General features: G+C 48.6%; 1 protein-coding gene across 3 annotated transcripts in view; it reads right to left on the reverse strand.

Moving 5' to 3' along the window:
* Positions 1–1,102: 1,102 nt before the first annotated feature.
* The window catches only part of LOC138287442 (putative glycine N-acyltransferase-like protein 1B), a 253,972-nt gene continuing 239,538 nt past the window's right edge, over positions 1,103–15,536 (reverse strand). For 2 of the 3 annotated variants that reach the window (XM_069227867.1, XM_069227866.1), the window contains one exon: positions 1,103–2,364. In XM_069227867.1, coding sequence (XP_069083968.1) covers positions 2,164–2,364 — 201 coding nt within the window. In that variant the 3' untranslated portion in view covers positions 1,103–2,163. The remainder of the gene's footprint in view (positions 2,365–15,536) is intronic. The other variant, XM_069227868.1, reaches the window with a different exon arrangement.

Genomic DNA, 15,536 nt, shown 5'->3' on the forward strand with positions numbered 1-15,536 from the left:
GTCTCACATGCAAGTGACACACACATAGACACAACCACATCACCCCCCACCTCACCCAGCCAATTTCATTGGACCATATACACACATACACACACTGACTCACACACACAACTCACAGCACAACATGATACAGATCCCCTGGCAATGTGCACACATGGACACAGTTTGCATAATGGCACCATAATGACAGTTGTGTATGTTTGCGATATGTGTTGGGTACCAGTATGTCTCCATCCGTGTCTGACCCACTCGTATCCACAAGATATGCATGTCACAGCGATTGTAAAAGATTACTGTGACATGTATATGCCTGCAATGGTCCGGACCTCCTGTGCAGTGCCCATCGAACGTACCCTGGCAATGCGGCATCCCAACCTTCGAGTCTGGCGACGTGGGGGTTGTGTTTTCTCCGTGGGTCGGTGGCAGATGTGACGGTAGGTGTCGTCAAGTCATTTCCAGTCAAAGACAGAGGTGAAATTGGGGAAAATGTGAGTTTTCACCCTGCCCCCCCCCCAATTTGCCAACTCAAACATGAAGGTTGGACCGCCAGTTTTTTCTTGGCGGTAATGCACTTCCAAATCTGCACAGTGGTAAGGGTGTCTGGGTTTTCGCCAGCATGCCCTTTTCTCTCTACCGCCATCAACGCGGATGTTATTTCTTGGCAGAGACAGCAGATTAAATGTGGGCTTTCATCTATGGGACCACCAACATCTAAATACAGAGGGGGGACTGTCACAGAGGCGGATGAGCTTCCAGTCAAAAAGTCGAAGGCAGGATCATTACTACCAAGATCTAAATCAGGCCCATAGCTGCAGCAGGGTAATGTACATGGAAAAGGCCAGGTAGGTACAGTAGAGGTTTTGCTATAGAATAGTTGGGGGGGAGGTCCTGATGTGACTAAGCTTAGGCTTAGTCGTTCACTGTAGATGAAACTGAAAGTTAATGAATGTCAAAAGGTAAACATGTGAACAGGGGTAAACCCATTTCAGAAGCAATATGAATCACTTGTTCCTTAACATATAGCACTTGCCTAAAATGCTTTTTTCCAATGTTTTTGGCAAGCTGGAGAGAATTTAGGAATAAATAAAGGAGTGCAGTACTGTTTCAGTTTGTAATCCATTGAAAAATTTATAAATGCCACAGTAAAGAATCAGATGCACATTACACAGCCAACACTGCAGTGTTGGCTTAAACCATGCTGCAGTTAGGTGGGGTCATGGCCCATGGGTCGCAAATTGCCATGGGCAGAGAAATCATGGATGATGATGGATGGAATCTGCCTCACTTAACAAATACAGTGAGCATACTAGTTATAGTCAATAACCAAGCATTGTGCCTTACCATCGCCAGTTCCTGCCGGGGCAGAGACTCCCCCTTCAGCTGCTGCATCATTTGGTGCACTGGTACTGACCCCGGCAGTGGTAGTCTGTGCAGCTAGAATAAACTTTACACATTAAAAGCCAGAGACTCATCCCCCTTTCTATTTTTTTCACAAAATACCACTGCAATACATGACTACAGTTCAGTTTGCTTTATCTTCTCTCCCATCTACAATATCACTTTGGGCAATTTTGTTGGTAGACAATATTAGAAAAGGCAGTAGTTTAGGCAACCGTAATGAAGCAGCAGAGATATGGTGAGTCATTTCAAGTACAATGAAGGGGTAGAATAAATTAGTCAATGAGCCAATGTGGTCAACGAAAGACATATGATTTTGGTTGGCAAATGCAAAGGGACCGTCCTCATACTACTTTAATGCCATGGTGCACTGCCATCGAAACTGCTGGAATACTGAATAATAATACATACAACACAGCATTCTGGGGTTCAACATAACCATTGCTCTCTTACTTTGAGTATGAGCAACAAATAGAAAGCCTTTTAAACAAAGGAGCATAGAAAAGCGTGCTTGGGTCGGCAAACTCTGAAATCTTCACATTAGACTACCTAACCTATTGTCTTAGTCTTACAGTACTAATCCATAAGGTATAAAAGTAAGAGGAGAGGGACAGCTTACTAACCAAACAGAAGAAAGCTTAAGCTACAGACTAGTCCAGAAAGGAGGATTTCAGCTACAAAAACAAGAAATATAGAAAAAGGACAATGCATTGAGTGATAACAAGAATAAACATTGAATAGAGCAAAGAGGATTTGAAAACAAAGTCACAGCATAAGAGAAAGGAGGAAATATAATTCTAACTGGGAGAGGTAAAAGTTAGAGAAATTTTCATGAGAACTTAGTAGGGCCAGCAGAGCCGTCAGCCACGGAGCTGTTGGTAGCGATGAAACTTCCACCCGCCATGGCACTGGCTGTGGCAACCTCTTTGGCCCGAACCTCTGATGTCCGCTTGTTTCCCTTAGGTGCTGATGTAAGAAATAAAGAAGGTAACAAAAATAGATTAGTGGTACAGTTAATTTCCTAGAAAATATTTTGACAGGCAAAGACAAAGGCAGTAGCATATTAACATTGTACTTTTCTAAATCAGATTGCCAACAATATCAAGTTGCCTATTCTAAATTTCCTAAGCCACATTCGGAAATACTTATGCATTATTACAAATGATCTTTGCTTCGAAAATCGCAACCTCCTTAAATATGCCAATTCAGTCAGTTTCCTTTTTCAATGCATACTACACATTACTCGGAGATTGCTTGGGACTGTATGAGCTACATAAAAAGAAAGACACAAAGGCCCATATTTAACCGCTTTTGTGCCTTGGACGAGATGATCTCGTCCAAGGCTACAGTTCCCCTGTGCCTTGGACGAGATCATCTCGTCCATGGCACAGGGGAACTTGGGGGCGCGCTAGCGCGCCCCCCGTGCACCCCCCTCCCCCCCCAAGTCGGGGATGGATGGGGAAGAACTTCCCCTTCCACCCCCGACCCCCCCCCCCCACCCCCCCTGTGACGTCAGCGCGCGCGCGCTGATTAGTCACAGGGGCCTCCCTCGTCGCGCTGGAAGCTCTGCTTCCAGCGCGACGATTGAAAGAGAAATGCTTTGCATTTCTCTTTCAATCACTGGGAGGCCCGGAGGGGCTTCAAAGGGAAGGAAAAGTATTTCCTTCCCTTTGAAGTCCCTCCGAAGGTTTCAAAAGCCAGGGATTTTTTTTTTTTTGTACTGATATTGACAAAAGGGAGCGACCCCTTGGGCAAGGGTCGCTCTCAGGGGGGCATATTTTCGGGAAGGCCTTTTCTGCCCCCCCTGGGGGCAGAAACCTCTAGGCACCAGGGACCTTTTTTTTTTTTTTATGTTTCATTTTATTTTTTTTGGTGGGGAGCGACTCCTTAGGCAAGGGTCGCTCCCCTTGGGGGAAAATTATATTTTGGCCATTTCTGCCCCCCTTGGGGGCAGATTGGCCTATTTTGATGAGGCCAATCTGCCCCCAAGGGGGGTAGAAACCACTAGACACCAGGGAGTTTTTTCTTTGCGTGAATTTCACGCAAAGGGAGCGACCCCTTAGGCAAGGGTCGCTCCCTGGGGGGGAGGGCAATTTATTTTAGGCCATTTCTGCCCCCCCTGGGGGCAGTTCGGCCTATTATTAGGCCGATCTGCCCCCAGGGGGGGCAGACACCTCTAGGCGCCAAGGCAAATTTTTATTTGTGTTTTTTTTTTGTTTTTGTTGTTTCTTTTTTTAGAGCTGGGGAGCGACCCATCAGGCAAGGGTCGCTCCCCTGGGGGGCAAATTGTATTTAGACCATTTCTGCCCCCCTGGGGGCAGATTAGCTGATTTTAGGTCAATCTGCCCCCAAGGGGGCAGAAACCACTAGGCACCGGGGATTTGTTTTTTGGCGCCAATGTCACGCAGGGGGAGCAACCCCGTAGGCAAGGGTCGCTCCCGGCGGGGGGGGGGCAAATTTATTGTAGGCCATTTCTGCCCCCCCGGGGGGCAGATCGGCCTATTATTAGGCCGAACTGCCCCCAGGGGGGGCAGAACCCTCAGGGCACCAGGGCAAATTTTTTTGTTGTGTTTTTTTTTTTGTTTGTTTGTTTTGTTCGAGATGGGGAGCGACCCATCAGGCAAGGGTCGCTCCCCTGGGGGCAAATTGTATTTAGGCCATTTCTGCCCCCCTTGGGGCAGATTGGCCGATTTTAGGTCAATCTGCCCCCAAGGGGGCAGAAACCACTAGGCACCGGGGATTTGTTTTTTGGCGCCAATGTCACGCAGGGGGAGCGACCCCGTAGGCAAGGGTCGCTCCCGGGGGGGGATGGGGGCAAATTTATTTTAGGCCATTTCTGCCCCCCCGGGGGGCAGATCGGCCTATTATTAGGCCGAACTGCGCCCAGGGGGGCAGAAACCTCTAGGCGCCAAGGCAAATTTTTTTTGGGTGTTTTTTTTTTTTTGTTGTTTCTATTTTTAGAGATGGGGAGCGACCCATCAGGCAAGGGTCGCTCCCCTGGGGGGCAAATTGTATTTAGACCATTTCTGCCCCTCTGGAGGCAGATTGGCTGATTTTAGGTTTGGCGCCAATGTCACGCAGGGGGAGCGACCGGGGGGGGGGTGGGGGGTGGGCGGTCAAATTTATTTTAGGCCATTTCTGCCCCCCCCTCCCGGGGCCGGCTGAGCTAGAGGCCAAACTCCACAGGTAGGCACTTTGCAAAAAACACCTCTGTTTTCTGTGAAAAAATATGTTCTGTCCACGTTGTGTTTTGGGCCATTTCCTTTCGTGGACGCTAGGCCTACCCACAGAAGTGAGGTACCATTTTTATCGAGAGACTTAGGGGAATGCTGGGTGGAAGGAAATTTGTGGCTCCTCTCAGATTCCCGAACTTTCTGCCACAGAAATGTGAGGAACATGTGTTTTTTTAGCCAAATTTTGAGGTTTGCAAAGGATTCTGGGTAACAGAACCTGGTCCGAGCCCCGCAAGTCACCCCTCCTTGGATTCCCCTAGGTCTCTAGTTTTCAGAAATGCACAGGTTTGGTAGGTTTCCCTAGGTGCCGGCTGAGCTACAGGCCAAAATCCACAGGTAGGCACTGTTTTCTTTCAAAAATTTGGATGTGTCCACGTTGCGCTTTGGGGCGTTTCCTGTCGCGGGCGCTAGGCCTACCCACACAAGTGAGGTATCATTTTTATCGGGAGACTTGGGGGAACGCTGGGTGGAAGGAAATTTGTGGCTCCTCTCAGATTCCCGAACTTTCTGCCACAGAAATGTGAGGAACATGTGTTTTTTTAGCCAAATTTTGAGGTTTGCAAAGGATTCTGGGTAACAGAACCTAGTCAGAGCCCCGCAAGTCACCCCTCCTTGGATTCCCCTAGGTCTCTAGTTTTCAGAAATGCACAGGTTTGGTAGGTTTCCCTAGGTGCCGGCTGAGCTAGAGGCCAAAATCTACAGGTAGGCACTTCGCAAAAAACACCTCTGTTTTCTTCCAAAAATTTGGATGTGTCCACGTTGCGCTTTGGGGCGTTTCCTGTCGCGGGCGCTAGGCCTACCCACACAAGTGAGGTATCATTTTTATCGGGAGACTTGGGGGAACGCTGGGTGGAAGGAAATTTGTGGCTCCTCTCAGATTCCCAAACTTTCTGCCACAGAAATGTGAGGAACATGTGTTTTTTTAGCCAAATTTTGAGGTTTGCAAAGGATTCTGGGTAACAGAACCTGGTCCGAGCCCCGCCAGTCACCCCTCCTTGGATTCCCCTAGGTCTCTAGTTTTCAGAAATGCACAGGTTTGGTAGGTTTCTCTAGGTGCCGGCTGAGCTAGAGGCCAAAATCTACAGGTAGGTACTTCGCAAAAAACACCTCTGTTTTCTTCCAAAAATTTGGATGTGTTCACGTTGCGCTTTGGGGCGTTTCTTGTCGCGGGCGCTAGGCCTACCCACACAAGTGAGGTATCATTTTTATCGGGAGACTTGGGGGAACGCTGGGTGGAAGGAAATTTGTGGCTCCTCTCAGATTCCCGAACTTTCTGCCACAGAAATGTGAGGAACATGTGTTTTTTTAGCCAAATTTTGAGGTTTGCAAAGGATTCTGGGTAACAGAACCTAGTCAGAGCCCCGCAAGTCACCCCTCCTTGGATTCCCCTAGGTCTCTAGTTTTCAGAAATGCACAGGTTTGGTAGGTTTCCCAAGGTGCCGGCTGAGCTAGAGGCCAAAATCTACAGGTAGGCACTTCGCAAAAAACACCTCTGTTTTCTTCCAAAAATGTGGATGTGTCCACGTTGCGCTTTGGGGCGTTTCCTGTCGCGGGCGCTAGGCCTACCCACACAAGTGAGGTATCATTTTTATCGGGAGACTTGGGGGAGCGCTGGGTGGAAGGAAATTTGTGGCTCCTCTCAGATTCCCGAACTTTCTGCCACAGAAATGTGAGGAACATGTGTTTTTTTAGCCAAATTTTGAGGTTTGCAAAGGATTCTGGGTAACAGAACTTGGTCCGAGCCCCGCAAGTCACCCCTCCTTGGATTCCCCTAGGTCTCTAGTTTTCAGAAATGCACAGGTTTGGTAGGTTTCCCTAGGTGCCGGCTGAGCTAGAGGCCAAAATCTACAGGTAGGCACTTCGCCAAAAACACCTCTGTTTTCTTCCAAAAATTTGGATGTGTCCACGTTGCGCTTTGGGGCGTTTCCTGTTGCGGGCGCTAGGCCTACCCACACAAGTGAGGTATCATTTTTATCGGGAGACTTGGGGGAACATAGATTAGCAAAACAAGTGTTATTGCCCCTTGTCTTTCTCTACATTTTTTCCTTCCAAATATAGGAGAGTGTGTAAAAAAGACATCTATTTGAGAAATGCCCTGTAATTCACATGCTAGTATGGTCACCCCGGAATTCAGAGATGTGCAAATAACCACTGCTCCTCAACACCTTATCTTGTGCCCTTTTTGGAAATACAAAGGTTTTCTTGATAGCAATTTTTTACTCTTTATATTTCAGCAAATGAATTGCTGTATACCCGGTATAGAATGAAAACGCACTGCAGGGTGCAGCTCATTTATTGGCTCTGGGTTCCTCAGGTTCTTGATGAACCTACAAGCCCTATATATCCCCGCAACCAGAGGAGTCCAGCAGACGTAACGGTATATTGCTTTCGATAATCTGACATTGCAGGGAAAAGTTACAGAGTAAAACGTAGAGAAAAATTGATGTTTTTTTCACCTCAATTTCAATATTTTTCTTTTTCAGTTGTTATTTTCTGTAGGAAACCCTTGTAGGATCTACACAAATGACCCCTTGCTGAATTCAGAATTTTGTCTACTTTTCAGAAATGTTTAGGTTTCTGGGATCCAGCATTGGTTCCATGCCCATTTCTGTCACTGACTGGAAGGAGGCTGAAAGCACAAAAAATTGCAAAAATGGGGTATGTCCCAGTAAAATGCCAAAATTGTGTTGAAAAATTGGGTTTTCTGATTCTAGTCTGCCTGTTCCTGAAAGCTGGGAAGCTGCTGAGTTTAGCACCGCAAACCCTTTGTTGATGCCATTTTCAGGGGAAAAACCACAAGCCTTCTTCTGCAGCCACTTTTTTCAATTATTTTGAAAAAAACGAAATTTTCCCTGTATTTTGGCCAATTTCTTGGCCTCCTTCAAGGGAACCCACAAAGTCTGGGTACCTTTAGAATCCTTAGGATGTTGGAAAAAAAGGACGCAAATTTGGCTTGGTTAGCTTATGTGCACAAAAAGTTATGAGGGCCTAAGCGCGAACTGCCCCAAATAGGCAAAAAAAGGCCTGGCACAGGAGGGGGAAAAGGCCTGGCAGCGAAGGGGTTAAAGAATCTGGTGCATCAGTATTAAAGCATGTGTTAAAAATGACGCCAAGAATAGCGCAATGTAATCTTGTAGATTTCATTGCACCGTTTATGCGGGCCTCCTAACACCTGGTGCAGGCATAATGTAGCGCCACAGGTTACAAAGTGGCACAGTGCATGAATTGCCCCACTTTCTAAATATGGCGCAGTGATTTTTGCCTCATTGAGCCACATTGGTGTAAAAGAATTACACTAATGTGGCGCAAGGAGGTGCTAGGGCCTTGTAAATCTGGCCCAGAGAATACTAAGTCACTGATATTATATTACTATCACTACCACTGTACCACTATCTCAGTGACAGGAGGACAGAGGAGTCAGCATAACTCGTTAAATAATCAGCCCAAGTGAGCGCCTACTCCAATCTGGATCACATAATATTTGTAACATTATGTGAACTTAAGTTACCTCTGAGTGTGAGCAGCATGCTATTGGAAAACAATAGCATTGTAGGACATAACAATATTAGTAATAATTACTAGTATTCACCAAACCCTGCAACCTGGAGGCCCAGCCAGTTCCTGGTCCAGGATATCAGCCCAACAGTGCATGAGCTGCTGCAGGGTCCACCAAACAACAGTACTTTGATGAACACAACGGTAAACCATCCCCCACAGCAGCTGATGCTCCTGCAGGCCGCACCCATTCTAGGCCTGCAGCCTGCTGTCAGCATGGAGAGGAGGTGGTGCTGCACAGATAAAACAAGGGCTGTTACCTCCTTCTCGCTAAAAATGTCACAATGTTACCTCCCCCTGAGGCGCTAGAGCCTTCATGGCGTACTATTTGCTGCACCACCCGCATTGGCGCTGCCTCTCCCATGCTCTGACATGGCACTGTGTGGGAATAAAAAAAGACAGAAGGAAAGAGAAGGAAATAGAGGAAGAAATTGGGAAGTTAAGGAAAAACAAACAAATGAACAAAGAGTCACAAAAACTAATAAAAGAGGCAAATTCATAAAATATACCAAAGCAAATACACACACTAAGGGAATACATGTAAAACAAGGGAGGATAAGTAGGATAAAGAAAGGATGGCAAAGATATAGTATAGAATGAAAAGTAGGCCCAGCACCATACACAGGACTAGAAAAAACAAGATGACCACACACGGGTGACATTGTGGTGCGGTTCGCACTCGTGTTGCAACGGAGAGTGTGCTACTCGAATCAATCAGCGCAAATGGGCAGCCAAGCACAACTCCGCCTGTTTGCACGGAGTGAGGCGGAGTTCGAGGAGTATTTTTGGCAGTCAGCACAATCCCAAGTAGCGGACCTCCAAGAGCTCCACCCACCCCTGTTGTGAAGCCTACCTCTCCTATAAAAAGACATTGGCTTACCATATTCCATTTCCTCACTCAGCCATGGCTTTGACAATATTACTGTTGTTGTTAGTGGCAATTAATCTAGTGCTGAGATCTCTGGGTTGGAACCATTCATATACTTTGGTGTTATATTCATCCAGGATGCTGGCAGATCTATGTAAGTTCTAAGTGGTGAGAACTGCAACAGTTGTATGCAATTGAATGTCTTGAAAAGCATTATCAGTGATGAGACCAGGAGTTAGCCATTGCTTCACCCCCTTGAAGAAGATCTAGTGTGCAGTGATGTGCATGTGATCTGTTGTTTAACAACTGATTCACATGTTGGCTGCTGGATCGCTTTGGGGTCACTTTATCAGTCTGTCCCTTGTGACATTGTGAGGTTCCTGCAGATGATGACTTTATACTATGAGCAACTTTAATAAGGCTGCCTCAGAAGATTCACTGCCACGTAGTATCTATCTAATTGGCCCCTGGTATTGTACTGTCCAGCTGGCTTACAGCTACACATTGAACATTTTGTGATGTGCTCTTCATGCAGGCTAAGCATGAAGAAGTTACAAACTGGGGGGCTACCTTTATTATTGAGCCCATGCTTGAACAACTTCCTGAGGCTAAACTTGGTAGCTGTTTTGACCTTTATCCAGGCTGCGTTGCGACTTCAGTAGAGGTGATGGTTGCTGCTAGGTTTTTGTGTCTTCTTGCAAAGATTGAAGCAGGCCCTGTTGGTGGAACTATATGATTGAGAGCAGGCTGAATAGAGGTGAGCTTGAGTTGTTGAGTTTCCAACAAAGAATAGGTTTGTTTGCAGGATAAGTTGATTTCAGACTTGTAGCTCTCCATGACTGCAGTCAATGCAGTGCTGAGGGACTTGGCTTTAGTTGTGCCAGTACCATTCCTCTAGGGATGATCCTCCTCTAATCCTCTTCCTGCTCAAAGGAGGGTGCAGCAGGCATGCTGTATTTCTGGAAAATTGAGGGGGGCTTGATGCCAGTGCTGGTGCTGGCAACATTCATCTTCTAGTTTTCAGTGGCCGCTTTCTTGGCAAAAAGTGTCTTCTTTGGGGCCATTTTCTTTTCTTTTTACAAGGGTTAGCACTTAGCACACACAGCAGCATTTACCAGGGGACTCTAGCCTTGCTGTGAGCTAATTCACAAGCTTCTGTCCACCTCAGTATTGTATGTTGCTTCTCATGCACCTGCAGGCAATCAAAATAAAGCAGGAAATTAGTGAAATCTAGTCAGTGTAATACATGACATCCTCAATCATTATACATGTTTAACAATAGTACACCCATTGCTTTCTGCCAAGGCCCATGGGACCCCTTTTGGAGGTAAAGAGAGGCAGAGAAAAATCTAAATAAAATAATTAAATATTTGATAGTGTCCCTCCAGGGTCCATGGATGCCCTATCGCAGACACTGGTAGTCAGGCAAAAATGTAATACCTTAGTTAAAAAAATACCTAGTATCTTACAGTTCCAGTGCACATGGGAGGCAGGCAAAAATTGATGAATGCCACCTAAGAACAAACAACCAGAAAGAGAAAAGCCCTTATAAGGAACAGAAATAGTGACATTTGGTGTCCCTCAAACAAACATCGTTTTGCAAGGTAACAGATATTGGTTTAGCTGGGGCTGAATGAAACACATATAGGCCCTCATTACAACATTGGCGGTAAAAGCCGCTTACCGCCGTGCAGAAGACCGCCAACACACCGCAGCGGCCGTGGAATTCCGCCACAGCTATTATGACCCACAGTTCTGAATCCGCCAAAATTCAGACACCCACACAAGTCCGCCACACCAAAGGTCAGTGATAAACTGGCGATAACAAAACCTCCACCGTCACGCCAACAGAAATACACCCACACTATCACGACACACGAATCCACGCGGCGGTCTTTAAACCGCGGTATTCCATTGGGGGTACACACCACCGCGCTCAAAATACACACACTCTTACAAAACACAGCCACATTGGACAATTCGAAATACACACACCTGATACACATACACGCACCACTCCCACACACCCAATACAATATAAAACACACACCCACATCACCCACAAACCCCTACGACAAAAAAATCCGAAAGAAGGCCAAGGAGAGACAGCACCACCAAGAACAACAGCATCCACAGGCACACACCATCACCCATAGAACTTCCACGCACCTCACACAACACCCCACTACATATCAGCACACTTATCACCACACACTCCACCCCACACATCACCTACACCACCCCCTGGCACGGCAAAGACACCCGAGGTTCTCGGAGGAGGAGCTCAGGGTCATGGTGGAGGAAATCGTCCGGGTAGAGCCACAGCTATTCGGATCACAGGTGCAGCACACCTCCATTGCAAGGAAGATGGAGCTATGGCGAAGAATAGTGGACAGGTTCAATGCAGTGGGACAGCACCCAAGAAATTGGGAGGACATCAGAAAGAGGTGGAACGACCTACGGGGGAAGGTGCGTTCCGTGATCTCAAGACACCACCTGGCGGTTCAGCGGACTGGCGGCGGACCCCCACCTCCTCCCCCACAACTAACAACATGGTAGGAGCAGGTCTTGGCGATTCTGCATCCTGAGGGCCTCGCAGGAGTAGCTGGAGGAATGGACTCTGGTAAGACAAATCTTAATTATTACATCCCCCACCCTACCTGCATGCCAGCACATACCCCCACCCTCACCCTCACCCCCAACTCATCACATATGTCCCACTATCACAAACCACCCATCCCAACACAAAGCACTGCATGCAACAACAATGCATGGACACCCATCACTAAAGCATGCCCACTGCACAAACTCATACAACCCCCTAAACCATTATCACACAAGGTCCCACACAGGAATGCAAGCACTGGGGTACATGGTCACCCACCCATTGCACACGATGACACACACATATGTAATAACCATCCGTTTATACCCCTGCAGGACCCCTACCAAACGTCACCGGACAGGAGGGTCCACACATGTCCACACCACCAACAGAAGAGGCTCACAGTGATGACAGCAGCTCTGTCCAACTGGATCAAGATGACCAGCCCGGCCCATCGGGGACCTCGGGACAGTCAGTTCCCATCACCCAGTCACAGGCCACCACAGACCTTCCCCCCTCTGGAAACACCAGCACAGCACCCATCCAGCGGGCCCATACCTCCGTCCCCAGGACACGTCAATCAGCTGTGTGTCCACCACTACAGGGAACCCAGGATAACCCACCACCCCAACAACAACAGGGACCTAGGGGCAGTGGCAGTGGGCACACAGTCCAGGGGACGGAGGCCCAGAAACACAGGGGAACTGGGAGGGCTGCTGTGCGACCGGGGCGGACAGGCCAAGGGAACCCACTCTCCATGAGGCCCTCTCCTCCATCATGGGAGCCTACCACCACTCCCAGGAGACGATGGCAACGTACTGGCCAAGTTTCAGGAGACCCAGCGCCTGCAGGAGGAACAGTATATGGGCTTCAGGGAGGAACTCAGAACCATCAGCTCCACCCTGGGCACCATCGTAGGGGTGCTGAAGGAAGTACTCAACACCAGGAGGGACACTGTGGCACTACAAGGGACCCTTGACACTAGCATGGACGATGAACTGCCCACCACCTCCGCCGGCGCTAGTGGACAGGACGCCCCGCCACAGGACCACCCTGAGATCCAGGACAAAGACAGAGCACGATGCCAAGACCCCGCCAAGAAATGAGACCACCCTGATTGTTATCCTACTGTCCCACTTTGTCACCCTGTCCATACTTAAACTGCCCCAGCTCCACGTCCTATGCTCATATGGGCAATGCACCTGTGAGACTAATAGACTAGACTCTGCCATGGACATTTCTCCGCCATCACCCCTCACCATTTCACTACCCCCTCCAATAATGAGCACTTAAATAAACACACTTAAAGCACAAAATAATCTGGAGTCTGTCTGTGATTTCAAATTAGTGTAATAGCAATTACAGTGACAGAATGCTCTTTCAATTGTAATGTCAACATACCTATGTCACACAGCTCTAGTCCATGAGGAATCTAAGCAGATGTCACACAGTGGGACCCATATCTGTGAAATCATAAGGGAAAGTGACAACTCAGTGACCATACACTGGGTGAAAATGACAGACAGTAGAGGGGTAGTAGTGTTAAAGTACATGTAGTAGGCAGGTCTGTACTCTTACCTGTGTCTCACTGGAAATATTGCTGGATCACTGAGTCCCTGTTGTTCATGTATTCTTCCTCTGCTTCCTCGTCTTCACTGTCCACAGGCTCCACAGCTGCCACAACACCGCTATCTGGACCATCCTCCTGCAGAAAAGGCACCTGTTGTCGCAAAGCCAAGTTGTGAAGCATACAGCAGGCCACGATGATCTGGCACACCTTCTTTGGTGAGTAGAATAGGGATCCACCTGTCATATGGAGGCACCTGAACCTGGCCTTCAGGAGGCCGAAGGTCCGCTCGATCACACTCCTAGTTCGCCCATGGGCCTCATTGTAGCATTTCTCTGCCCTTGTCCTGGGATTCCTCACTGGGGGCAGTAGCCATGACAGGTTGGGGTAACCAGTCACCTGCAAATGGTGAGGGACAACTGTTAGACACGCACTAACCTAGAGGGATGTCCCCAGACCCAGACAGCCATTCCCACTGACTTTTTTCCAGGTGCTCACCTAATAGCCACACACGGTGCCTCTGGAGTTGACACATCACATAAGGGATGCTGCTAATCCGCAGGATGTAGGCGTCATGCAATGAGCCATGGAACATGGCATTCACATGGGAGATGTACTGGTCTGCCAAACATACCATCTGTACATTCATCGAATGATAACTCTTCCGGTTTCTGTACACCTGTTCACTCCTGTGGGGGGGGGAACCAAAGCCACATGGGCCCCATCAATGGCACCTATGATGTTGGGGATGTGTCCCAGGGCATAGCAATCACCTTTCACTGTAGGCAAATCCTCCACCTGAGGAAAAACTATGTAGCTCTGCATGTGTTTCAGAAGGGCAGACAACACTCTGGACAATACGTTGGAAAACATAGGCTGGGACATCCCTGATGATATGGCCACTGTTGTTTGAAAAGACCCACTTGCAAGGAAATGGATCACTGACAGCACCTGCACTTGAGGGGGAATTCCTGTGGGAATGGCGGATAGCTGACATCTGGTCTGGCTCCAACTGGCTACACAGTTCCTGGATTGTGACACGGTCAAGCCTGTATGTGATAATCACATGTCGCTCCTCCATTGTCGACAGGTCCACCAACGGTCGGTACACCGGAGGATGCCGCCATCTCCTCACATGTCCCAGCGGACGGTGCCTATGAAGGACAACAGGGAGCACAGAGTCAAACAACTCAGAGGTACGTACCCACAGTTTACACAGAACACCATTCATATACAAAACATGGCCTGTATGTGTGTAGAGTCTAGACCTAGGTATGTGTGACGCAGTTGAAAATGAAGCCATGTGGGCCCCTGAAATGGCGGCTGCCTGACCAGTAAAGTGGGACAATGGGATGTGAGGTAACTTCGCTGGCATTGTACACCGTTGCGGTAGGCGGTCGAAGACCGCGGCACAATGCTGCATTGGTTAACATTGGACCCTATGGGTCCCAGGAGCCAATGACGATGTACGCCGGCAGTGACGGTACGCACCGCCACGGACGTGACTGCCATTTTCTATCTGTTCAATCACTCGATACCTGATCTTTGACAGGAGAGGACCTACACTGCAAGTGCTGCTGTGACCTCAGTCTGGAAGGGACAATGGCTCGAGTGTCCGGGGAAAGGGCCCCTGCCTTCACATCGGAGGGGTTGGAGAAACTCGTGGATGGGGTCCTCCTCCAGTACACGCTACTCTACGGTCCTCCAGACAAACAGGTAAGTACACAGGGAGCATGTTGTATGGGCTATGCCTGTGTGGAGAATGCTGGATGTAAGAAGGAAGGGGGAGAGTGCTGCGTGCATGAAAGACGGTGAATGCATGTGCCACATGGCACGGGTAGGGATGGGGGCCAATCAGTTTGACGGTGCAGTTGGTAATAACTTCTCTTTTTCCCCTGTACATTTCATGTAGGTCAGCGCCCACCAGAAAAAAGATATTTGGCGTGCCATTGCCAAGGACGTCCGGACCCTGGGGGTCTACCACAGACGGAGCACCCACTGCCGTAAAAGATGGGAGGAAATTCACCGCTGGAGCAAGAAGACGGCGGAAGCTCAGCTGGGGATGGCCTCCCAACATGGGAGGGGTGCCCGTGGCACCATGACCCTCCTGATGTTCAGGATCCTAGCGTTGGCGTACCCGGAGATGGATGGGCGCTTGAGGGCATCACAGCAGCCACAAGGGGGTGAGCACACTCTCATTCTGCTGACTTTGCGCGCAGTGGAGTTGTCTGGGTGACGGAGGTGGGCTGTGGGTTTCCCTAGGCCAGGGCGAGTTCCGTAGGCAAGGCCCCTCCGTAAGACAGGCCATGT

The sequence above is a fragment of the Pleurodeles waltl genome, chromosome 4_1, assembly GCF_031143425.1.
Source record: "Pleurodeles waltl isolate 20211129_DDA chromosome 4_1, aPleWal1.hap1.20221129, whole genome shotgun sequence".
In the NCBI taxonomy this organism is placed as follows: Eukaryota; Metazoa; Chordata; class Amphibia; order Caudata; family Salamandridae; genus Pleurodeles; species Pleurodeles waltl.